General features: G+C 39.6%; 1 protein-coding gene across 2 annotated transcripts in view; it reads left to right on the top strand.

Annotated features, from left to right (window-relative positions):
• MRC1 (mannose receptor C-type 1) overlaps positions 1-11,001 on the top strand; it is a 91,935-nt gene extending 80,934 nt beyond the window's left edge. For both annotated transcript variants that reach the window (XM_045787544.2, XM_045787553.2), the window contains exons 27-30: positions 7,219-7,332; positions 7,869-8,033; positions 8,899-8,940; positions 10,050-11,001. In XM_045787544.2, coding sequence (XP_045643500.1) covers positions 7,219-7,332; positions 7,869-8,033; positions 8,899-8,940; positions 10,050-10,300 — 572 coding nt within the window. In that variant the 3' untranslated portion in view covers positions 10,301-11,001. The remainder of the gene's footprint in view (positions 1-7,218; positions 7,333-7,868; positions 8,034-8,898; positions 8,941-10,049) is intronic.
• Positions 11,002-26,651: the final 15,650 nt, after the last annotated feature.

Raw genomic sequence — 26,651 nt, 5'->3', positions numbered from 1 at the left:
CAAAAGTCAACCTTGAGTTTTGACTTTTTCTTTTTACTTTTAGGCTTTTTTCTCCCTTAGTTCTATTGCGGTATAATCGATAAATAAAATTATAAGGCATTTAAAGTGCACAATGTGATGATTTGATACAGGTGTACATTGTGAAGGGATTCTCACCATCAAGTTAATTAACATATCTATCATATCACGTATTTACCTTTTTTTTCTTTTCTGGTGAGAACACTTACCATCTACTCTCTTGGCAAATCTCAATTTTATAATACGACATTATCAGCTATAGTCACCATATTATCCATTCGATCCTAAAACCTTATTTATCTTGTAACTTAAACATTGTACCCTTTCACCAGCATCTCCCATTTTTCCCCCACCCCACCCCACGGTCCCTGGCAACCACCATTCTTTCTGGTTTTTTTTTTTTTTTAATTCCACATGTAAGTGATACCATGGAGTATTCATCTGTCTCTGTGTGGCTTATTTCCTTAGAATAATGTGGTTAGTCAGTGTTGTCACAAATAAATAAATACATATGTCACAAATACATGTATGTGTATATATATACACACACACATGTATATATACACATATATATACACATAGATATATATACTGTGTGTGTGTGTTATACATATATGTACACATACTACAATTTCCTTATGCATTCATCTGTTGATGGATACTTAGGTTGTGTTTGTACCGTGGCTGTTGTGAATACTGCAGTGAACATGGGAGTAGAGAGGTATCTTTGAGAAGTGATTTCATTGCCTTTGGATATATAGACCCAGAAATGGGACTGCTGTATCATACGATAGTTCTATCTTTAATTTCTTGAGGAAACTCCATGCTGTTTTCCATAGGGGCTGTATCAGTATACTTTCCCACCAACAGTGTACAAGGGGTCTCTTCTCTCCATAGCCTTGCTAGCATTTATCTCATCTTTTTGATAATAGCCAGTCTAACAGGTGTGAGGTGATGCCTCATCCCATCATGGTTTTGATTTGTATTTCCTTGATGATTAGTGACGTTGAGAATTTTTTCATGTACCTGTTTGCCATTTTTAAGTCTTCTTTAGGGGAAAAAAATGTCTATTCAGTTCTATTTGCCTATTTTTTAATTGGGCCATTTGTTTTTTTGCTGTTGAGTTATGTAAGTTCCTCGTGTATTTTAGATATTAAACCTTTATTAGGCTATACAGTTTGCAGATATTTTCTCCCCTTCCATAGGTTGCCTTTTCATTTTGTTGATGGTTTCCTTGGCTGTGCAGAAGCTTTTTAGTTTGTTGCAGTCCCATTTATGTATTTTTGGTTTTGTTGCTTTTGCTTTTGGTGTCAAATACAAAAAAAAAATTATCCCCAAGAAAAATGACAAGGAGCTTACCACCTGTTTTTTCTTTTTACTCCTCTGGATATATTTGACTGCCCCTTCTTCTGGGCCATTGTTTCTTGCTTCCACTTTATCTGGTCTGCTGTTGAATCCCACTATCGTTATGTTTCAGTTCCATTATTTAGCCCTGTGATTTCTGTTTGGTACTTTTTGATTCTTTCTCTCTCTTTGTTGAAATGTTCACTTTGTGCATTGCTTTTTTGACCTCAATGAGCATCTTTATAACTGTTATTTTGAACTCTGTCAGATAAATCAGTCATCTCTGTTTCATTAAGATCCGTTTGGAGATTTATCTTGTTCTTTTGTTTGGAACATATTTCTCCTTTTCTTCATTTTCCTTGGCTCTCTGTGTTGGTTTCTGCACATTCCATAAAACAAACACCACTCCCAGTTTTGAAAGTCTGGTGTCGTGTAGGCGATGAACCTCATCAGTCAACCCAACCCAACCTCCTGCTTGTCTCTCAAACCTTTGTGATGGTCTACACTGCCATCTTTTTTTTCGTGGCTCCCAGTAGTTGAGTGTGTGCAAGGGTCCTATGATGTTCCAAAGGAGAAAATCACAGTCAGCACATAATCGTATGCTGATTAGAAGCCAGACCCTCAAGTAGCAGCTAGGAAAGTATGTAAGCCAGGTGTGTGTATATGCTCCTTCCAGAGAAATATTGGTGACCTGCTTTTGTCATTGTGCCAAGCCAGAGAAAAAAGGTGGCGGAAGTATTCACCAGATACCCCAGGCTCTGTGGAAGATCACATCTTGACCCTAGATGCATGCAAATTTGCAGCTGGACCACAGGGCAGTGGGTTGTAAAGTATGCAGTCAGTCCCTCTCCAAGAGAAGGCTAAAAAATGGGCATGTTTATCTCGGGATGTCTTAATTTTCCCCTCACTTTCGAAGGATAGTTCTGCTGGATAGAAAGTTGTTGGTCAACAATCATTTTGTTCCCCAGGCTTTTTTAGTATCTCATGCACTGCCCTCTGGCCTCCCTGGTTTCTGTTGAGAAATCAGTGTTAGTTTTTTTTTGAGGATCTCTTGTACATGATGAGTTACTTCTCTCTTGCTAATTTTAAGAATCTCTATCTTTTGATAGTTTGCGATGTGAATTTCCTTGCAATTCTCTTACTTGGAGCTTGGATAGATGTGGAGTTTCCTAGATGGGTACACTAATGTTTTCCATCAAATTTCAGAATTTTTGACCATTATTTCTTCAAGTATTCTTTTTGCCTCTTTCTCTCTCTTTTCCTTCTCAGACACCCATTAAGTATATTTTGATATACTTGATGATGTCTCACTAATCTTGGAGGCTCTGTAAATTTTTTCTTTTTTCCCCCCATTATTCACACTGGATAATTTCAATTTACCTGTTTTCATTTTTTTGGTTATTTCTTTTGCTTAATCAAATCTGCTGTTAGGCTGCTCCGGTATATTTTTCCTTTCAATTATTGTGATTTTCAACTCCAGAACTTTAAGAAATAATTTCCATCTCTCTCTCAATATTCTCTATTTGGTGAGACATTACTCATACTTTTTTTTTTCCCATTTTTTACACATGTTTTCCTTTATTTCTTTAACATAGTTGATTTGGTCTTTGGTAAATTGAAGGTGTGGCTTTCTCAGGAACAGTTGGTATTGACAGCTTCTTTTCTTGGGTATAGGCCGTATCTTATTGTTTTTTGCATTTCCTGTAATTTTTTACTGAAAACTGGACGTTTTAAATAATTTGATGGGCAACTCTGGAAATGAGAGTCTTTCCATTCCACAGAGTATACTGTTGTTGCTCTTTGTTGTTTTCTTCTGGTTTAGTGATTTTCCTTCACTAATTCTGTAAAGTTTGTATTCTTTTTCATGTGTGGTCACTGCAGTCATACTTAGTTAGTTTAGTGGTCAGCTAATGATTGGAAACAGATTTCTTTAAATGCCTAGAACCAGTAAGTGTCCCAGGTTTTCCTGAGGGACTCTGCCTGAAGATCTTGCTTTCCACATTCATTCAAGTAGCTTAAAACTCTGCCTTAGTCCTCACTTCCTGTTTGTGCAGACCCTCAAGGTTAGCCAGGGGTGAGAGCTTAGGAGTCCTTCAAATTTTTCATAAGCATGCATGTGGTCCCTGGTAGTGTACACACCCCAGTAGATGTCTGTGGCCTTCTAAATTCCCAAGAATGGATTGAAGTTTTTTGGAGCTCACTATGGACCTCTTATTCCCTTTTTTCCTTTTAAGCTTTTTTTTCTTTGTTATCTTCTTTTCCTCACCTGTTATCCCTGCCTCAGACATCTGTGATGTTAGACAATTGCCACTGAAAGTTTTTGAAAAATGCCCTCAGAAAGAAGGCTGTTACACCGTTGAGTTCTGAATTAGGACAAATAAAGCCAAGCTTTGCAAGTGAGACTTTCCATGGAACTGTCAGAGAGATAACATAATGGAAATTCTTTGAATTGGGACTTTGAAAGAGCTCCAACCCCATTCTGACTATTCCAGTGGCTTCTAGGCTGCTGGTTTTCACTGTGATTTGGGTGCTGTTTGTTTTTAAGGTAAATAGAGAGCGAGGATAAGGCAATGAGATTAGAACAAGTTAAAACACCATGAAGCTCACTCTTCATCCAAAGACTGAATATTTTTCAAATAAATACTTTCTGGATTGTTACAAGCTGCTGATTAATTTTTAGGGTTCTGAAATTTGTCAGTGTTCTTTCTGCTTTTGTAGAGGACAGGATTTTCATGGACACTTAACTCTGCCATTCCTTATGGTGTCACCGAAGTCTGCTTTGGTATTTTTAAATTAAAAAATATTTTTCCTTCATATTGCTAACTGTTTTTTTTTTTAATTGCAATGAATGTGGAGAAAATTTGTTTTCAATTTTAGGTGACTATGTTTTCCTGTAAATAAAATGAATGATTCTCATTTATCAAAACATGTCACAAGTATTTTGAAATGGTTATTATCTTTGAAATATATTAAACAGTGGAGTATGTAATCATGCAAGAAAAACAATCATCAAGGGGATTATACAGGACCCAGGAACCTGTCTTGCAGGCATACGGTTAAGTGTAGGGTTTTGAGATTCAGAATGCCTGGATCATGTTATGACTCACCCCTCTACTATTATTGGGATCTTGACAAATTACTTACCCTCTGTACTTTTGGATCCTTATCTATAAAGTGAGGTAACAGTAGTGCTCATTTAATAAGGTGGTTATAAATTCCTAGTGAGATCATACTTGTAAAGCACAATGTGAAATGTCTGGAATAAAGTGCTTAAAATGTATTATTGTTATTATTATAAAGTTGTTATTATTATAAAGCTATAGATTTTTGCTATAAACTCTAATGCTGACACTGACTCAACCCTAATGTAATGTGAGATGTTGATACCATAGTAATCTAGACAGTCTTTCAGTTTTCCTCTCTCTTTTTACTTTGTACAGCCCTATACCTAACAGCAGGACTAATAATTAATCCTGCTGCCTGAAAAAACTAAGGGTTCTTATCACTACCTTAAATACCCATCTCTTTGCATCTGCAGAGAAGCCTAACCCAAATCTTTTTTCACCTGTTGACCAGAGTAGTCCCTCCAAACTGAGGCATCTATTAACAGTCTAAGTTCCTTCCAGTAGATAGATCTATCTGTCCATCATTTGTCTATATCATATCATCATAAATCAAATATGGATGAATCCATGTATCTGCGTGCTACATTCTTGAGGAAGTTCTATGCTTTCCTCTCTCTGTCTCCTCTCTCATTCCTTCTCTTTATTATTTTCTATTCTTTCCAATTGAAATCCTATGCTTCTTAATATCTTATATTCTATTTTCTCCATACTCCCCTTTAGTTACTCCACCTAAAACACATCTTCTCCCTATTTGACATGTCAGTTACATATCGTACTTATTTTTTCTTCTAATGCACCCACCTATCTATGCTATCTCCTGAACCATAACCTGGTTAAGACATACTCTATGATGACCTGGATAGACACTTTCCCAAAGAAGACATCCAGATGGCCAACAGACACATGAAAAGATGCTCAACATCACTAATCATTAGGGAAATAAAAATCAAAACCACAATGAGATATCATCTCACAACCGTCAGCATGGCTAAAATCAAAAAGAAAAGAAATAACAAGTGTTGGAGAGGATGTGGAGAAAAAGGAACCCCCACGGACTGTTGGTGGGAATGTAAATTGGTGCAGCCACTGTGGAAAACAGTATGGAAATTCATCAAAAAATTAAAAATAGAACTATTATATCATCCAATAATTCCAGTATTGGGTATTTACCCAGAGAAAACAAAAACGCTACCTCAAAAGATATATGCACCCCATGTTAATTTTAGCTTTATTTATAATAACCAAGACATGGAAGCAACCTAAGTGTCCATCAGTAGACAAATGGATAAGGAAAATACACACACACACACACACACACACACACACACACACACACACTGGAATATTACACAGCCATAAAAAGGATGAGATTGAGGTTTTTTTGAGACAACACGGATGGACCTAGAGGGTATTTTGCCAAGTGAAATAAGTCTGACAAATGCCATATGATTCCACTCATAAATGGAATCGAAAAAAATAATAAACAAACAAAAAGCAGAATCAGAACCGTAAATACAGAGAACAAACTGATGGCTTGTTCAAGAGGGCAGGGAGGTAGAAGGTTGGGCAAAATGGGTGAAGGTGAGAGAGGGAACGATACAGGCCTCCAGTTATGGAATGAGTACATAAAGGGAATAAAAGCAGAGCAAAAAGAATGCAGTGATATTATAATAGTGATGTAATGGAACAGATGGTAACTAGACTTGTCGTGAACATAGCATAATATATACACTTGTCAAGTCACTGGGTTGTACACCTGCAACTAATGTAACAGTGTGTGTCAACTGTACTCAAATAAAAAAAATTCACACACACACACACACACACACACACACACACACACACACACGTAGCTATACCCAAACCCACACTCAAGAGGAGGATATTACGTAAATGCTTAAATATCAGGAGGCAGGGATCAGAACGAGCCACCTTAGATTCTGTCTGCCACAAGAGCTATTACAATGATTTGAGTGTGAGATGCGAGTGGCCGTTCTTAAGGTAGAGGAAGTAGAAACAGAGAGAAGCAGACAGATGTGACAAATATTTAAACAGTAAAATCAACAGAATGTGGGCATAAGCATTAGAAAGGGTGGAAGTCAAGAATGACTCTCATGTTCAGGCTTGAGCAAGTGGAAAGATGCTGCTGCTTGCTGAGATGTAAACAGCTAAGGAGAAATAAGATTTCTAGGCAAGAATTTAATGAGTTTTGTTTTGTACATGTTGAGCTTGAAGTGCCTGTGAAACATTAAAGCAGGGTTTTCAAAACAAAAAACAAAAAACAAGACACATTGTCCTACCGGTCTTCATGTGTCCTGCAACAGCTCATTCAGTGCTTGTACAAAAATTATGCTTAAAAAAAAAAATTTTTTTTTTTAAGAGTGCACGAGTAGGGGAGGGGCAGAGGGAGAGAGAGAATCTTAAGCAGGTTCCATGCCTAGTGCGGAGCCCAATGCAGGGCTGCATCTCATGACCCTGAGACCGTGACTTGAGCCAAAATCAAGAGTTGGCCGCTTAAACGACTGAGCCACCCAGTCTCCCCACCCCAAAATCATATTTTCAGAAGGGAAACTGAAATTTTGAGAAGTCAAATGTGTACTCTTTGGAATTCTTCCCCTTAAGTGGAGATGTTGGGGTGATTTTTATTGCTCTTACTATCAATACTGTCATTGTAAAAATATTTTTAGTACTTAAATGTAGTTCCATTGTGTTGTTTTTTTATACCTTGTAGGCTCCTCTTTGGCTTCCATTGAAAGTGCTGCTGAATCAAGTTTTCTGTCCTATCGAGTAGAGCCACTTCAAAGCAAAACCAATTTTTGGATAGGATTGTTCAGAAATGTTGAAGGTAAATTTGCAGAACAATTATCTAATCACAGATATTTCAAAATGTTCTGTGCAAAACAAGTTTTCCATTCCAGAAACTCTTGCCTTAAGTAACGATTAATTTATGAAGAGTTTGAAAATTCGAACTTGTATTTTCATTTAAAATAAGAACTGAAAGTTTAAGTGACTCACATATTATGCTATCTTGAAGGCTGTTGATTAAATGAGTGTTTTCTGTAGCTAAGTTAGTTTAAGAGCTTTAAAAAAAATAATTTCTATCTTTTGCCAGAAAAAAATTAGGGAAGGATAAGTATATGTATTTGTACTAATTAGGAATCAATTTTGAACTAAGCTATATAAGAAACATACTCTTTTCGTTTTTTTTTTTTCTCTGTAATAATTGGTCATTATAATCTTGCATACTAAAAGTCTGGTTGTAAATAACTATTGATTATAGTATAAAATAATATGCTGAGAAATTGTGCAAGAATAGGTTGAATTTATTTGAAGATGGGTGATTTTTAGCTTCTGTTTTTACTGACTTTTTCTGATCATCAGGGAAGTGGTTGTGGGTGAACAACAATCCAGTCTCCTTTGCCAACTGGAACACAGGAGATCCTTCTAGTGAACGAAATGATTGTGTAGCTTTAACCGCATCGTCTGGATTTTGGAATACTATTCACTGTTCTTCCTACAAAGGGTATATTTGTAAAAGACCAAAAAGTAAGTAAGAATTTTCCTTGCAGTGCTTACGTTCACAGGCCATTATTTCTTTCAACTATTAAGGGGTCAGGTGTGGGATTATAATGCAGTTACAGGTCCCATGCAAACTCTCCCCCTGCATAAGTGGAAAATCCAGTCTGCCCTGGTGACCAGTTGTCCACAGCTCTGAGGGAGCATACTGTGCGTGGCTGACATAATAATTTGGGTATACAAGACATTTATGATGGGATACCCAGGCATATGGACTGTGAAGTTGCAGGCGGTTTGGAGGGTGAGTTTACAAAAGCCTTACAGCATAAAAGGAAAAGGGGTAAAGTTTGTCATCTCCACCAAACCAGAAGGGATTAGGGATTACTATGGAATAAATCATGTAAGACCAATTAAACCTTCTTCTGAGATTAAGTGGCAGATCATGTAAAGATAGGGATTGGCGGAATTAATAGTGTTCTATGCCCACGATGTGGTTACTCTCTAGACTTTAATAATATTTTATGCCATTCCCCTTCACGTAATATCCTTCCTGAGAGATAAAATTGTTAATTAGATAATAGATTTAAATAAATGGATTAGATAAATTAACACTCTATCCCCCAGTAGATTTTATTATTTTGGAATTGTGTACTTCTTCAGTCTTTTCTAGCTCTGTTTGAGACACTTTGGTGCAGTGTATGTATGTATGAATACGTACAGACATACATAAGTCTTCTAGATTCTCTTTATCTATCCTCTATCTCTATATATCATATCACCATGAAGCAAATATGGAGGATTCCTTGTATCTATGAACAAAATAATAGTCACTACCTGAATGCAATTATTATGGGTTTTTAGAAGTATTTAATTAATTTTTTTATTTCGCAAACAGTTGTTGACGTTGAACCTACTCACACATTAATTACAACAAAAGGTAAGACCATTATGAAATTTTAAGTTCTGTATCGTAATATATCAATGCAGTTTGCTTGTTTTAAAAACCATAACGATCCCTTCATATGCCTGTGTACTCTCAGTACAATTGCTCGAGCTACATTAGCCTTTGTCCTTGTGTCATCAACCTCCCTTGAATGACGCCCTAGGAAAGCAGACCTTGGAGTCAGGTTGGTGTTTTTACCACAGTGATTATTGAAGACAGTGCTGCATTCCAGAGGTGGCTTGTGGAAGCCACAGGAGACATTTCTCTCAGGAATCCTTGTGGGTTTTTTTTTTTTAAGCAATGTTTTCAATTTTATTTTTATAGACAACTTGTATCCGGTAACTAAGGGTAACTGACCTTACTTCACCAATTTTGTTGGCAGCTAAAAAAAACTCAGTGAGATGTATGGTTTGCCTGCAAACCATATTAGCCTCCTGGATGCTGTTTGTTAAGTAATTATACTCCTGAGTTCAGATTCCCAGTACTCTTATTTTCTCTTTTCCCTAATTTTCTCCCTTGCTTTCTTAAAAAGATCGTCATTATGATTACTATTCTATTTATCTTCATATGATGTATCTGTAAGGAGTCTTACCTTTTTTTTTTGAAACAGGTGTACATATTTTAAGACAGTGATGTTAAGTGGGGTCCCTGGGTGGCTCGGTTGGTTGAGCACCCGACTCCTGGTTTCAGCTTGGATCATGATCTCATGGGTCCTGGGATCGAGCCCTGGGCAGGGCTCCATCCTCAGTGCAGAGTCTGCTTGAGATTCTCTCTGCCCCTCCCCATGCTCTTGCTCTCACTCTCTTTCTCTCTCTCTCAAATAGATAGATAAGTCTTTAAAAAACAAAACAAAAAAACATGGATTAACAGATGGAATATTCCTGCAACTGAATAATAATCTTAACTTCTAAAATAATCCTTGATGTCACACGGGCTCCTGTTTTCATGTCCTGCATTTCTGTCTGACGAATGGCAAAGAATATTTGACATGAAAGGACATTTATGCAATTTAGCTTTTCAAAAAAAAAAGCTGTCTTGTTCTCCATAGCATTCTACCTTTTGCCTCCCTCCACCTTTCTCCTCATGATTTTATTTATTCCTAGCTGACCCAAGGAAGATGGGCCCTTCCAAACAGTCTTCCAGCGTGGCAGGAGTCGTCGTCATGGTGGTCCTCCTAATCATAACAGGTGCTGGCCTCGCAGCATATTTCTTTTATAAGAAAAGACGTGTGCACTTACCTCAAGAGAACACTTTTGAAAACACTCTCTATTTTAACAGCAGATCAAGTCCAGGAACTAGTGATATGAAAGATCTTGTGGGCAACATCGAACAGAATGAGCATGCAGGCATCTAGTATCCTAACGTGATTTAGATATATTTGAATTTCATAACATTATAACTAAAATGTTAAGGTCTTTAATGCAATGTGATTGTTTTCTTTAAAAGTAGTACTGTATTGACCTGGCCTATCCTTTTTCTTTGCCTAATTGAAGAAATAATTGCTCATGTTCTAGTCTGGCAAGGGATTTTCACAAAAGAGGGATAAGGATATTGACTACCACTTGAAAAAATAGCTTAGGTGAACACACAGCACAGGAATGCCAGCTTAAAATTTAAGCATCACTGGTGTGTAGCGAGCGTCAACCCCATGTGGGTTAGAAGAACCCCAGAGACCTAAGCTTCCTGAAATAGTTTAAGGAGCTCCCAAAGAAATGTTACCTGTTGAATTGTAATTCGGAGATTAGAAGACCGTTTAAAAAATCAAGTACCAATAACCTCGGGTGGCATGAAAACTTAGTCACTGTTTTCTCTTACCAATCTTGATTTTTACTTCGGTTATTTAGAACTGTATTTGTACACATGCAGAAAGGAGGAGGCAGCTGAGAATCTTGTTTTCTCTGACCAAGGTTTTCCAGGCTGAATCTTGCAAATGTGTTCTTTTTCCTGTTATATGTATATCAGGAACACAAAGATGTGAAATAAAAATGTAAATTTGCATAACTGGATGTACTTAGATAATGTGAAATAAACATCAAAGACAAGGTCTATTTTTAATATATGTGTATTTTGGTGATCTTGGTAAATGTCAATTTTCTTTGAAGTGTGACTTATTTATCTATTTACTTTATACTTTACTCTGAAAATAAGCACTGTGACTAGTAGAGGAATCCTTGAAACCCTTCATCTATTTGAAAAGATACATTGCTTAAACACTAGGTATAAAATGAATTTTTTCTCACAGTGACTTGCATAATTTTCCCAGATCTTCCCCTGTAACACTGATTCAAGTCAGGGTTCAACAAAGGCACTGTTACTGCGAATTAGGTCTTTAAATATCTTTTTCTCACTTTAATAATTAATAATTCCTTTTTGCCCTAAAAATGTTGCTTTCGATAAAGCTTCCTGTACACTGTAATACTTCGGAGGGTTCGCATCTCACACAAGTACCACACTATCAGCTCATTCTTGCCTTTGTCAAGGGCTTGCTCCTGGGCAGGAGTTCCTTACCTGAGGTCTCCGGACGGGACTCAGGTGCCTGTGTTAAGAGATCTAGGAATGTCCAAAAATTGCATGCAAAACACTGTGTCCGTTTGTGTTTGTGACCTTTTTTTTTTTTCTGGGAAGAAAAGAGCAGATTTTCAGGTAAGTCTGTAATTCAAAACAGATGAAGAAGCTGAACATTGGGCGGGATTGGGATGGAGTTTCTAATACCCCAATCAGATGAATAATGGGTGGAAAGATATAGGAAGTGCGAGGTAGGCAGTTGTGGAAAAGGTTGCTGAGCACAGGCAATTCCCTCTCATACTTGAAACAGTTGGAAACAAGCTGCTTTTTATTTTCTTGGTAGGAATGAAGCATTTTCCATTTGAAGAAGTTTCAGTGGGAAAGATATATATAAAGACATATACTATACATACATAGTATATATACATAGTATATAGATACTATATATAGATACTATAGAGAGATATATCTATATAGATACTATACTAAATATTATATAATATATAATATATACAATATATACTACATATACTAAAATATACTATACATATATATGCTATATATGTATAAGATATACGTAGTATATATTCCTAATATATATACACACTATATATTCACTCTATATGTATCCTTTTCCTAATATATGTATTTTTGCCCCTCAAGATACAAAAGAGAATTAGAAATATAAAATGTGGAGAAATACATAGTGAGCATGATATCAAAATTTTTCACAAAAGTGATTCTAACTCAGAGCGGCAGTTGCACAGAAAATATTTTGGACTTCAAATATGTATCTCAGACTTAAACGTCTTACTTTTTCAAGAAACAGTCCGTATTTGGCAGAGGACTGAGCGTTGTATTTCACACTCACTTTATCCACTCAAACATATAATCAGATAGTTAAGTCATTTGTACCCACACATGTATCCAAATACAATACTAAAATATCTAGGCTATTTTGCGGGGGGGGGGGCGGGGAGAGGCATATAGAGTGGTGAAGAGCAGTTTATGCAGTTTTGGTTTTGGTTGTTGGAGTTGAGTTGTTTCATTTCGTAACCAGATATTCTATTTGGAGGATTAAATGTTTAAGTACTCTTGTTAGTGGCTTGCTTGCTTCAGGTTTGTATCAGAATCCAGCAGCTGGAAGATTCTTAAGGATATTTTTCCCTCCAGTTGAGCTCAGGCAATGTGAATAGTCTGTAACTTGAACTCTAAAGTTAAAATTGGTATCTGTAGAGACTGGCAGACTCTTGATTCATTTTTCAGTATTCGCTACTGCATCTGGTTGTGTATTTGCCCATTCATCCGTCAGATATTTCTGGAGCCTCTGTTACGTGTGCCAGACATTGAGCTACCCCCTGGAGATTCAAGTATGGGTAAGGAACAGTGCCTGTCCACAAGACGTGCACAGCCTAGTAGGTGTCTAGGCACAGATCATTTTACATCAATGTGGGAGACGCACTGGTAGAAATAGGCTTAAGATATTTTTTCAGCTTGCACCTGGGTGGCTCAGTTGGGTAAGTGTCTGTCTTCGGCTCAGCACATGATCCTGGGACTGAGCCCTGCATCAGGCTCCCCACTCAGCAGGGAGTCTGCTTCTCCCTCTATCCCTCCCCCTGCTCATGCTCTCTCCTCTTACTCTCTGAAGTAAATAAATCTTTAAAACATTTTTTTCAGCTTTATTGGGATATAGTTGACATACAACTGTGTACATTTAAGATGTACAACATAATGATTTGATGTTCATATATATTGCAAAATGATGACCACAGTAAGGTTAGGTAACACAACGCCCACTTCACATAATTTCAATTTGAAGTACGTCTAAGGTATTAATGGAGCAGTGACAGATGCAGACATGGTTTCAGCAGTGCAAGAGCTGGGTTTTGTGGGTCTGAGAAGTTAACTTTGGGGGGGCCCTCTTGAAGAAAGATAATACAAAAAAGTAGGTACAAAAGTGAAAATTTATTCAAAATGAAAAAAGAAATGAGAAATTACAGATTTTTTGAAGTTGGCAGCTATAACAAATATCATAAAATTCAGGACAATTATACTTTATTTTTAATAATTAACTGCCTGATATCCTTTTATTTGTTTTCTAGGATGTACCATAACAAAATACTATAGACTGGTGGCTTAAACCATGCAAGTTTCTTTTCTTTCAGCTTTCCTATAGCTTACGGTTCTAGAGGCTGGAAGTCTGTGGTCACGGTACTGGCTGGGGGGGGGGGTCCTCTGATGCCTCTCTCTCTGGCTTGCAGATGGCTGCCCACTTGCTGCCCCTTCATATAGCTGTCCTTCTGTGTGCAGGAGTCCCTTGTGTCTGTGTGTGTGTCCTACCTACTCTTACAAAGATACCAGTTAGATTGGACTAGATCACACCTTAAGACCTTGTTTTTAACTTAGTACCCTCCTTAAGGATCCTATCTTCAAATACAGACACATTCTGAGATACTAGAGATTAGGGCTCCAACATTTGAATTTGGCGGGGGCAGGGGGGACACAGTTCAGCCTATCAGATACTTCAGAACACTTCTTTTTCATTATCCCTTGTGTCAGAATTTTCCAGAGAAACTGAACCCATAGAATCTATCTATCTATCTATCTATCTATCTATCTATCTATCTATCTATCTATCATCTATCCATCGATCTATCATTCATCTATCTTTTTATCTACTTAACTATCATCTATCTAAATGGAGAAAGATACATTTTAAGGAAAAGGCTCATGCAATTGCAGATGCCTAGTGAGTCAAAACATACAGGATAGGTGAGCAGGCTGAAGACCCAGGGAAGAGTTGCAGTTGGAGTCTAAAGGCAGTCTGTTGGCAGACTCACTCAAGGAAGAAGTTCATTCTTTGTTCTGTTAGGGCCTTCAACTGATTAGACAAGACTCACCTGCACTAAGGAGAGTAATCTGCTTTGCTCAAAGTCCACTGATTTAAATGTTACACTCATCCAAAATAATTCCTTCATAGAAATATCCGGAATAATGCTTAAGCAAATATCTGGGCACCATGGCCCAGCCAAGTGGACATGTAAAATTAACCATCACACCCCTTTGTATGGCAAAGGTTTTGCAATATTTTTTATAGGGAGAATAGAAAGATAAGGCAGTCTTGAGCATGATAGAGCAAATTTTTGAAAAATTCTTTGATAGTTTATAGTTTTAACTCTATAACTTATTATTGATAATGTAGTATAAATTTTAGGCTTAAGGTCAAATATGGGAAAACCTTTTGAATTTCATTCATCTATAAGCACTAATACTTAGGGCATTTATTTTGAGTTCACGTGTGTGTGCATGTGCGTATAACGAGTAATTGTAAATACCTCTGAATCTGGTCATAATCACTAATCAGTTTGTTGACATTTTTATAATGGCATATTATGAGTGCTCGGTGAGGTTGGTATTTTGTGTCAAATCAGCTAACAATTTAAATATTTTTCTAATGGTTATTGTGATTCAGTTCTCTTCATTCTCATCATTAACTAAATTACCATATAACCTAAGAGTCTCTTCACTACTTCAACTTGAAATTAATCTCTTCCTATTAATAAATTATTGCTTTGGGAATGACCTGAAAATTTTCTTGTTCCTATTTCCATCTTGATGTCAGAATAATTTCTATTGGTTTCATTTTGCAATTTTCAAAGTTTTCATTTTCAATTTTCTATTGGCCAATTTTTTTGCTTTGTTTCATATTCCCATTCATTTGACTTGCATTTTATTCTGATTCCTTAACAAATAAATGTGTTTTTAAGATTTTATTTATTTATTTATTTATTTATTTATTTATTTGAGAGAGAGGAAGAGAGCACAAGAGAGCACGTGAGAGCACGAGAGAGCATGTGAGAGCACAGGTAGGGGAAGGAGCAGGCAGAGGAAGAGGGAGAAGCAGGCTCTCCGCTGAGCAGGGAGCCCATGTGAGGCTGGATCCCAGGACCCTGGGATCAGGACCTGAGCTGAAGGCAGACACTTAACTGAGCCACCCAGGTGCCCTTTTAACAAATAAATTTTTAAATGACAAAAAAAGGTATATTTTCTACACATCCAAATGGGCAGTCTGCCAGCACCTATAAGAAGAATTTCTCAGTTGTTTTTTTTGAAATGTTCCAAAAATGTTTTTTCAGTTACAGGTAAAGTGGCATATTTGATTAAGCTCTGTATCACATTCCCAGCAAAAAAAAAAAAAAAAAAGAGAGTGAGAGAGAGAGAGAGGAAAACCACACAATGCTTTTATATCGTATATGCTGCATTACTTCAACCTTCCATTTTGATTCGGCTATGATGACAACTGAAATTTCTACTTCAGTTTTTTCCCCTGTGGTAATTGAAGGAATTTCTCTAGACTAGCATCTGGTTTCAAATATTTCAAATGTTGTTTCTTCTCTAAATCCACTTACTTTGCTCCTGGGTACCTTGGGATATGCTTATGCTGCTGAATAAATTCCGGTTCTCCACCAGGGCTGGCCGATCTGATACAGGGGATGGTAGGTACGTTCCCAGAAGCTGTGAGGTGGCTGATGGATGTGACCTTTTCACGGGGCTGAACTCAGGTACTCAGTCAATCCAGCATGAGTCTAGCTGCTCTGTGAAGGGATTTTGCAGAAGTAATTAAAGTCCCTAATCAGGTAACTTTAAGTCGGGGATATTATCCTGCATGGGCCTGACTTAATCAGTTAAAAGGTCCCTCAAAATCGGGCTTAGGCTTTCCCTGGGGTGGGGGTTGAGGGCAAACTTCTGGTTTTAGGAAACCGTTTTTGGCCCGTGGAGTTCAGCTTCTCCTTATCTTCCCTTTCTGATGGCGTGCCTTGCAGACTTGTTCAGCCAGTCTGCCCCAGTTACGTGAGCCAATTCCTTATGTCTTTATAGAGGTTTGCCTATTATCTATGTATCTATGTATCTATGTATCTATCATCCATCATCCATCTATCATGTTAGTATTTCCTACTGGTCCTCTTTGCCTGAACCCTGACTGATAGACCATTCCTATATTGACAACCACATAAATATATTTTTCCATTAAACCAACCAAATGTGTTCCAAACTCAATGTCCCTTTACCCTGATTCCCAAAGTGCTCATGGTCACTCCCATGCTACCTGACACAAAAGGGAGTTTAATGGAAGGGGAGTTGGAGTAGAGAGTCTGAAACAACTAGGGTTAGAGCATCTTACCTCAGCACGTCTTATTTTAAAAACACAACCATGTGAAAACACGGCTAGGACCCTGTCCACCGGCTTAGAAGGGACGCATGCAAGTGAGGGCCCCCTAAACTATGCTTCGTTTGAAAGCTTCACTAGAGAACCAGTCTGAATGTCAGAGTAGTTTCTGGGAGAGGGGCCACTGGAGAGGAGACCTGAGCACAGTCTGATAAGACGAGAGAAAAGAGTATCTCAGTGGGGAGGGGGAAGGTAGGAACAGATGCCAGACAGAGGAAATGAGCAAAACCAGAGATGAGAAACCGCTGGTGGTAGATAGGGAGTCAAGTGGGGTCAACGTGGTAGGGACTAGAATTTAGAGGTCACACCCTCAAACACTGACAGCAGGCAGTCTTCGGTTTGGTCCTCTCCTCACTTCATCTGCATTCAGAGCACCTCGACGTGTCAGGCTCTGCCCAGATGACCTAACCAAGGAGACAACATGTCTTGCTAGTTCATTACCGTAACACACATTATCAAAGCTGTATACATAACCTGGCCTCACTGAAAGAGGGCCTCAGAAATAACACTCCTTTTTACTCCAATGTTCGAGTTTGGAGCCACTAAGTTACTCTAGCAGAGGCAGGAAGAATTAGGCTCAGAGACTCCTGGAGACTTAGATCCCATAACTGTGGGATTCATAGAACAATTGGCTTGTTTGCACAACAAAATTGGAGGCTGAAAAACCCTCTGAATTCAGAAACCCTTGAATCTGAAGAATGTAAGACACAGTGAGAATTTCCTTTCTGCTAATATCTTAGGGAAAACCTATTGCATTGGCTATAAATGTGTATCTCAACCCTGGTTGTACTTTGTAATTGCCTGGGCCTCACCTCAGACCCACGAAACGAGAATCTAGGACTCAGGCATCAGGACTCAGCTAGCTTGACCAGCAGAACAGAGCAGGTCAAACCAACAAAAACTTCCCAGTGACTTTAAGAACAGGATAATGAAGAAATAATGTGAAATAGTACAAGTTTGAAGGTGTTAATTATTCTTCAGGATTCCCTAGTAGGTCAAAATTCTTGAGAACATGAATATGGTAATATTCTCAAAGTTAGCAGAGGGCAGTTAGTGAATTTCACGATGTAGGATGGCTGCTCTTAATATAACTTTTTTTTTTTAACTAAAAAGAAGATACAACCAAAAACAGTAATATTATAATTTGCCCTTTCATACTTCTGGTTTTTCTTAGAGAATTCATATGGTATCCAAATATCAAATAAGAAAATTTCCTTAAAACATTGTTTTTGGTCAAGCCTAAATAGATGGTGTCATAAAAATGTTTCAGGAGATTCCTTCCACCGGAACTTTTGTCCAAACTGGTGCAACACATATTTTGGTATTAGAATTTCCTTAGCATTCTATAAATAATGTTTTTGATTTGGAAGGGCCCCTGACAGGCAGCAATTTTAAACAAAAGATGGCACTGACATTGGAAAGGCTCCATGAGTTTGGCTGGAGATCCTGGCTATGCTGTGGGGGCTTTAAAATATTAAAGTTATTCATGGCGGCTCTGCACGATTAGATTTTGGCAAAGATTGTTGATCTCATTCAACTAGCTCTGTGGGTTCAGTGAAAACCATTCCTATCACAGCTTTCTCCTTCTGGGTCTGATTACAGCTCATGTGCACACAGTTCTCCAGGAGTTTGAGAGAACTCCATAAAGCAATCATGCTCTCTTTTCTGTTAACTTTTGTTTTCTTTAAGGACAGAAAAGTTCAAGACTCCTTGGGCTTGCTCCTGATTTGGGGCTTTGGCAAGGGTTCTCAAACTTTGATGGGCCTTAAGAGCCACAGAGGGAGTTTATTCAAAATACAGGTTCCTCTGGGCTCATGGTTATGATTCTGATTAAGTAGAGCTGGGTTGGAATCTTGGAATATGCCTTCCAGCAAGCCTCCCGAGAGATTCTGATGGCCTCAGGCTATGATTTTGATGCCTCTATTTCAGAATCATTTTGCATTGAGATAGCATTTCCTCAAAGCTGTTAGAAATCACACATAACCCCATAATCCGTGAGGTAAAAGCAGGATAGCCAAACAGCATGGGAGTTAACCAAAGTTTCAGTTTTTCCATTCTTTCTGTTAATGAACCGGGAACTATTGATGCTAAAATCTTTCCGCACTACTTTTCATAAACTCCCTTATACTCTCTGCTCTCTCCTGAATGTTTGCATCTCCCCACCCCAACCCCATTCACATGTTGAGAAGCTAATTCCCAATGTGATGGTCTAGGAGGTGGGGTCTTCGGGAGGTGGTCAGGTGATGAAGGTGGAGCCTTGTGAATGGAATGAGTGCCCTTATAAAAGAGACCCCAGAAAGCTCCCTGTCCCTTCCATCATATGAAGACACAGAAAGAAGACTACTGTCTATGGACCAGGAGGCAGGTTCTCATCCGACACTGAATCTCCTGGCAACTTGATCTTGGACTTCCCAGCCTCCAGAACTGTGAGAAATAAATATTTGTTGTTTCTGGGCCACCCAATCCATGGTATCCTATTAGAGCAGCCCAAACGGTCTAAGGCATTCTCCCAATGCTATCCTGCGCCTACACCTCCTTTATAATCACCATTAACGAATATGTGTGAGTTGATGATTTGTCTCTCTTGTCCAGTCTTAGGACATCAACTCAGGGAAGGGAAAAGCCAGACATTATATGGTTCTGGACAGAACTCTATATCCTTATGAAAAGCACCGTTTCTCTTTTTTGTAAGAGAAAGCAAAGAAATTATCCCTAGAGAGATTCCCAGCTCATGGAAATGTCAGTTGTGGTGGGTCAGGGCTTGCTCATGTTATAAAAGGAGGTACATGGAAAACTTCTAATGCTGTGACCATCAGAACTCTATAATTCACCTTTATTTTCTCGAGAAGTGAGAGAGAAAAGGAACCTCAGCTTCTTTGATAAAAATTGTAATAAGTACTTAAAAGAGGATTCTGTCTCCTATTTTCCCTCAATTTTGTGGAAATCAGGAGCAGCTCTTAGCTCTGAAGGTAACAGGGAAACTGATTAAGTTCCTGTCATGCTAGACACAATGGCCTGCAACTGAATGAATTCCAGATGGTCCGGAAGTGTGTTCTGCTGACTGCCATGTGCCACCCTAGGGGTTAATTCCAAAACCCACAGGTCCTGGCTCTTGAGCTGTGGGGACAGAGGAGATTTGAAGTTTCTAACAGAGAAGAAGGAAGGATGTGGGATTGATAGTCTCTGGGTATCCACGTCTCTGAATATGACAGTTTGTTTTATCAGGCAAGATTTGACTCCCTTGAGGAAATACTGGGTTAAGAGATGAGCAAAATCTCTATGTGTTTTGTGTTATTGATTTTGGGTCTCAATAAAATGTCCTGGTTTTCTCTGGATGTGTCCAGACTTCTCTCTGGGCCTTTGCTCCCATGTGTTAGTAGGCTGTAACTAGACATGGCTTATGCAAGAACTGCTTTTGTTGGAAGAGTCTTGCTTCCATATCCTATGTACCCATCGGCCCCTGACTCTGCTGTGGGCCACCTCCCCACCTGGACGGCAGCCCTGATGGAAACACCTGGACTCAAGCACCAGTGGTGTGTGTACCACAAAGCAGGTAGCAGGACTCCTGCTTTGACCATCCAGGGGGCCACTCCTCACCCAGTGAGGACCCCCAGGCCAACCTTGCAGAGCATGAAGAAGGAAGCAGATCCAGTGTGGGGCCTTCTTTGCTTGAGCAGCTGGCAAAGATTCCACTGCCAAGCAACAGAGAATCTGGCACGATCTCTGAAGAGCCTCCGCCAACTGGAACTTGTGAAGCCACAGCTTTCCTCTGAGCTCCCCCTCAAGATGGGTAGAGTCATCGTGCTTGTTTTGCTTCCTCCCTGTTCTTGTTTCAACGCCAGATTTCTCCCGTGACAGGCAGCAAAATCTCAGTCCTGTGGGGTTGCCAGGAGGGCAGAGAGGAACAGGGAGAACAAGTTTGGGGAGGCCAGCACAGTATCAGGTAACTTTTCCTGAAGTCGATCATTAGAGTATCCAAGCCACTGTGTTCTTTTGGACTGTCTTCAACCAAGCATCTCCCAGTGCCAAGCCTCAGGATATCAAAGAACCGCTCACAAAATACTCTCTCTCTTGTAAGAAGCAGAATGATTTAGCTATGAGGACATTTCTGCCAACACATATCACATAGACTGAGACAATAAAAAGAAAAGAGTAAAAAAAGGCCTAAAGAGAATGAGAGTGAGTTCTTGGTGGAAAGAACACAGTCACTCTCCTTCTAAGAGTTCCTGTGATTGGCCAACCTAAGCTACTTTGGTGGCTGCCACACCCCTGTGGCACTCAAAAATGACCAAGACAATGGGAAACGTGGTACCTCAGTGACCATAACAGGTACCACACCTGGGTAGTCGTCGACATCCATAGTCATGCATTTTTCAGTTCTTACTTTGTTTTCTTCATTCAGTGGTATTTCAGTTTCCATTGTATCTGGTAGTAGTGTCCAGGAGTAAAACGCTGTAAAGAACCAAAACAGAAAAATGACAACAGAGTAAGCTACAAACCCAAAAGCTGTTGCTGGGACCTAGCCAGGGGTAAATGGGTCAAATAGACACACTCTGTTCTTCGGAACACACTAATCATAACATGACAACTTCCCCAAATATTCGACAAATCCGCGAAGGCAGTCACCCCTTCGATTTCAGCAGGAAATTCTGTAGTTGGTACAGAACGCAGAGCTATGTCCGTTTGGTTGCGTTGAGGCCAAAACTACCATCACGGGGATGGTCAACACCATCACCCCTTAGGAGTCCTGTCTAAGACAACAATGATCACCACCAGCGCATGAAGAGTTGAGTCAGAAATGAAGGTACCATCCGTACTGACCAGGGGGCTGAAGGCCACACCCAATATCACATGCACAGTATGAAAACTTACAATTTCTGAGAAGGAGGTTGAGGGTGCCACCTGGGTGGCTCAGTTGGTTAAGTATCTGTCTTCGGCTCAGGTCAGGATCCCAGGCTCCTGGGATGGAGCCCCACATTGGGCTCCTTGCTCAGCGGGGAGCCTGCTTCTCCCTCTGCCCCTCCCTCTGCCCCTCCCCCTGCTTGTGCTTTTGCTCTCTCTCTGTCAAATAAATAAAAATAAAACCTTTAAAAAAAAGGAGGTTGACATAATATGCAGATTACTGATGACAGAAAAATCTAGAGTTGAAGCCATTGTCAGCACTGTCTTGACAGAGTTTATAAAAATGCTGAAGATGCCAACAACAAACCCAAGACAGCACGGATCCATTGGGCAATACATGCTTGCTGTCACAAGTCTTCCGAATGGCACTAAACAGATTTTACCCTTGGTGGCCCTTTTAATTTCTCTTGTCATATTTATCTTTAAAAGCTACAAGAAGAACTACACACAACAGAGTGCTTAACTAATAGGCTTTAGATGATTATGAAGGAGTTATTGGAAGGACACTTACACAAAAAACAATTTCTGTATTAAGTGTGCTGGGAAATCTCCGGGACATTTCTTGTTCCTTTGTGATCTGTTAAGTCTGAATCATGTATTATTTTATGCATTATTTTGATGTGGTTTGAGAGAGATGACAGATACTTAATAGATTTGTTATGAAATTAATGTATTATTAAAAGCTCCCTCCTCTTTTTGAAATTAAAAAAAAAGTTATGTTATAGACCAGGAAAGTGTAATAACTCTGTCAGCATAGATGTAAGCAATCCCAAGGTCATCATGGACTTAGTTTATTGGGTCACTTTTCAACTTGAATCAGATCTAAAGAAAGAATTCTTGTGGATCTTGACTTTTTTTCTCCCTTTTGATATGATGTTATGTTTATAGCCCATTCTAGTTAGAACCTCTGTGAAATATACGGTGAGTAATTAGTGTTGTTTTTGCAAATAGTCATTTAATGAAAAATAAGATCCTAGAAAAATAAATAAGGGTGAGAAGGAATAAATACCGTGTTCATGGGGCGCCAACGTGGCTCAGTTGGTTAAGCATCCACGTTGGGTTTCGGCCATGATCCCAGGGTCCTGGAATGAAGCCCCGATTTGGGCTCCCTGCTTAGTGGGGAGTCTGCTTCTCCCTTTCCTTCTGCCCCTGCCCCCACTCATCACTTGTGCTCGCTCACTCTCACTCGTTCTCTCAAATAAATAAAACATTGTAAAAAATACCATGTTCATGCTGATAAATCTCAAATTTATATCTTAAGCCTTAACTTGTGCTTGGAACTATTAACTTGCCTACTTGACGGCTCTACTTGAATATTTCATAATATCTCACATTTAACCAAATAGAACACAGCCTTGCTCCCATGCTATTACCACTCTGATCTCCATTTTGTCAATGGACCATAAGCTATCCAGCCGCTCGCTCTAGACAACTTGGAGCCATTCTTTTTTCATCTCTTTCCCTCACTCTCTGTAACTGTCACCAAGGCTGTTCAATTCAACTCCCCAAATAAGCTGTTGGACTTGTCCACGTCTTCCTCTTTCTATGGCTGCTCCCTAGTCCAAGCCTCCATTATCTCTTGCCTGAAATAGAAAAGTAGCCTGCCACCTGATCTCCCTATTTCTGCTTCTGTTGTCCTCCATTTGTCCTCCACTTTGCAGCAAGTGACTTTATTAAAATGTGAGTCATATTATGTCACTCCACAACTCAACACCTTTCAATAGCTTTTAATTTCATTTAGAAGACCACTCAACATTCTTACCATGACTGGTAGGATCCATGTGATCTGCCCCTGGCTTGCCACATGCTCACCACCCATAATCCAGCCAACTCCTCCTCTCGGCATTTCAGAAGGTAGAACTCTTTCACTCCAGACTGTGCACATTTTGATCCCTCCACATGGAACGTGCTTTCTTCCCAGATTCGGAAGCTAGAGCTATTAGACCCCTCAGGTCATTTTCATTAAGGTAGCCTCCGATTCCGTTGATCTTCAACTCAGCCTCCAGCTTGTTTCCATAATGCTCATAATTCTTTAATATTTCCTCTATTTGTTTGGTTTCTCTTTCCTCAGTGTAATGAAGGCAGGAACCAATGTCTAGTTTGATTTGTCAGTGAATTTCTGGCGCCTTCTGCAGTCCATGGCTCATGATGGTGTTCAATAATGTTTGTTAATGCCACTGAATCAATGGGAGAAATTAAAAAATAAAATAATACAAGAGGACTTCTGGAAAATCCAGCGAAGGGCTAACATCAACATTGAGGAGCAGGATACAAACCTACAAGGAAATTCAAAAGAAGCTGTCAGAGAGGAAGGATTCTGCTAGAATATTCTGAAAGCCAAGCAAAGGAAGCACTTCAAGAAGGACGGTGGGGGAGGGGTAGGCTCCGCCAGAATCTGCCAGTTGTCAGGTGAGACATAGGTTGAAGCTGTCTGCTGGATTTAGCGTTACAAGAGTCATTTGTGACCTTGGCAAGAGCAGTTTCAAGAAGACCGGTGAAGGAGAAAAGACATCGGGCACAAGTTGCTGGAGGGAAAGATTTCAGTATAACTGAGTATAGGAAAGGAACTAGGAGAGAGGGAAAGTGTAAGAGCCAACAGTGAGAGGCATGATCAGTGGAATACAGCCTCCCTGGCATCCACTTCCGTGGAACCCAAAGCCCAGGTGGAAGGAAGAAGAGACTTTTCTAGAGTCACTGCAAAAATCACCTGGGGGGCTGTTAAAAGTATCAATGTCCTTGGCCCAACCCTAATCCAATTGGATCAGATCTGTAGGGTTGGGGTCTAGATATGATATTTTTATAAAGCATCCAGGCGCTTCCAATGTGCGGACCATGGTTGAGAAATGCCAGTTTAAATAACTGTTTTTACCTTTCTTTGGTGTGTTGAAATAGCACTTGCTGTCGGGTAGTTTCCTTGCTGTGCAAACCCTGAGTTAGGGTAGTTGACAGGTACCAGCAGGAAGGGGCGAAGACGTCCGTGGGTACTTTTACCCAGCCGAATTGCTTTAATCCACACATACATTCGTTTATAAAAACGTGGTAGAATACACCTAACATAAAATTTGCAACTGTAACCATTTTTGTGTATAGTTCAGCAGTAAGTATATTTATATTGTTGTACAACCAATCTCCCAAACTCTCTTATCTTGTAAAACTAAGACTCTATACCCGTTAAACAACGTTCCATTCCCCTAACCCCAGCCCCTGGAAACTACCATGCTACTTGCTGCCTCTATGAATTTGACTTCTCTAAGCAGACGATGGAAGTGAAAGCATGCACGTTCGGCCTTTTGTGACCGCCTTATTACACCTAGCGTCATGTTCTCAAAGTTCGTCCATACTGTAGGGTGTGTCAGAATTCCTTTCCTTTCTTTTTTTTTTTTTTTAAAGATTTTATTTATTTATTTGAGAGAGATGGCATGAGCGGGAGGGAGGGACAAAGAGAGAAGGAGAAGCTGATTCCATGCTGAGCGTAAAGCCCGATGTGGGGCTCCATCCCAGGACCCTGAGATCATGACCTAGCCAAAAGCAGATGCTTAATCGACTGAGCCCCCCAGAGGCCCCAGAATTCCTTTCCTTTTAAAGGCTGAATAATATTCCATTGTATGTATAGACCATATTTTGTTTATCTTTTCATTGGTCTTTGGACACTTGGTTGCTTCTACTCTTGGTGATTGTAAATAATGCTGCTCTTAGCATGGGTGTACAAAATCTCTTCAAGACCCTGCTTTTCATTCTTTTGGGTAATCCCCAGAAGTGGAGTTGCTGGATCATATGGTAATTCTATTTTCAATTTGTTGAGGAACCACCATACTATTTTCCACAGTGACTACAGCATTTCATATTCCCACCAACAGTGCATATTTCTTCACAGGTTCAATTTCTTCACATCCTTGGCAACACTGTTTTCTGTTACTTATTTTTTTTACTCTCGCAAATGTGCTATTTTTGAGAATTTCTTGAGTCAAGCTGTAGTGGGCGCTGTTGGATTTTTCAATGGATCTCCACCCTGGGGGAGGCTAGGATTGGGTAAATTGGACTTTAGCAATGCCCTGGCTCTCCTTTTCTTGTAGAAGTTTTTAACATCTGGAAAATAAAGAAAAACTTACACACAGTTACAGATCATGTGCTCTGGTCAGGTTCTTCCTGTCTGGGGAAGACACGTGCACACAGCCTCTTCTAAAGTTTTCTCTCACTCAGTCCTACAGACCTGTGGAGAGAAATATTTCTCAGTGCTGCTCATTTCTGGGCAAATCTGTGCTGTTTATTTTACATAAGATTGAGATAACTAGAGGCTTACAAAGTGTGCAAGGGAATAGATAGGCCAAGCCACTGACCCCTTTCTCTGGCCCCATCTAGAGAGGACAATGTCAGGCTGGGAGAGAAAATCATGGTGTCTGCTGAGTTCAGGGCAGGAGGCTTTAAATATATATATTTGTCAAGAATCTATGTACCTTACTATTACTCTATTATACCCCTGTTGACTTCAGCAAGCAGAATACACTTGATGAAAAAAATGGAAAGAAAACATTAAGTTCGTGTTATGAAAGTTTTCATACCCAAGAGAGTTGAGAGCCTGCCACCTGACTGTACCTGATTTCTGCTTAGATTACAGAAATGTGAACCCCAGGGCCATTCAGGATCTCACTTTTGTTGCAGGAGGTGGAGTTGCCCCTGCCTTTCTCAGCACTCCCTTACCTTCCTCTCGAGAAGCCTGCCCAGGCTTCCTGACCAAGGAAGTGCTTGAAGGCTTCTGTCTGCTAATGAGCCAGAAAAAGCCGTGACTCCCCATGGGCTCACTTCAGAAGTCTTATTTATATGTCACCCGAGGAAACCTTGAGACTTGAAGCTAGATGGCAGTTTGTGCTCAGTGATAATCATTTTGTTCAAGGGCATTTCCAAGCTCTCTGCTTCACTGGATTTCACACAGACCTCTCTGTTTTTACTAGTATTCGAGTCAACTTGCCTTTTGTTGGCCCCCATGGCGCCCACACGGGATAAGGGATCCGCATAGAACCTGATGTGTGTATCATTGTACTTACCCTGCTACAAGCTGTTGGACTGTCGGCCA

This window comes from Ursus americanus, chromosome 31, assembly GCF_024610735.1.
Source record: "Ursus americanus isolate L20-20 chromosome 31, mUrsAme1.1.p, whole genome shotgun sequence".
NCBI classification, from domain to species: Eukaryota; Metazoa; Chordata; class Mammalia; order Carnivora; family Ursidae; genus Ursus; species Ursus americanus.
The sequence above is the reverse complement of the archived record's forward strand: the minus strand, read 5'-3'. Positions and strand labels throughout refer to the sequence as shown.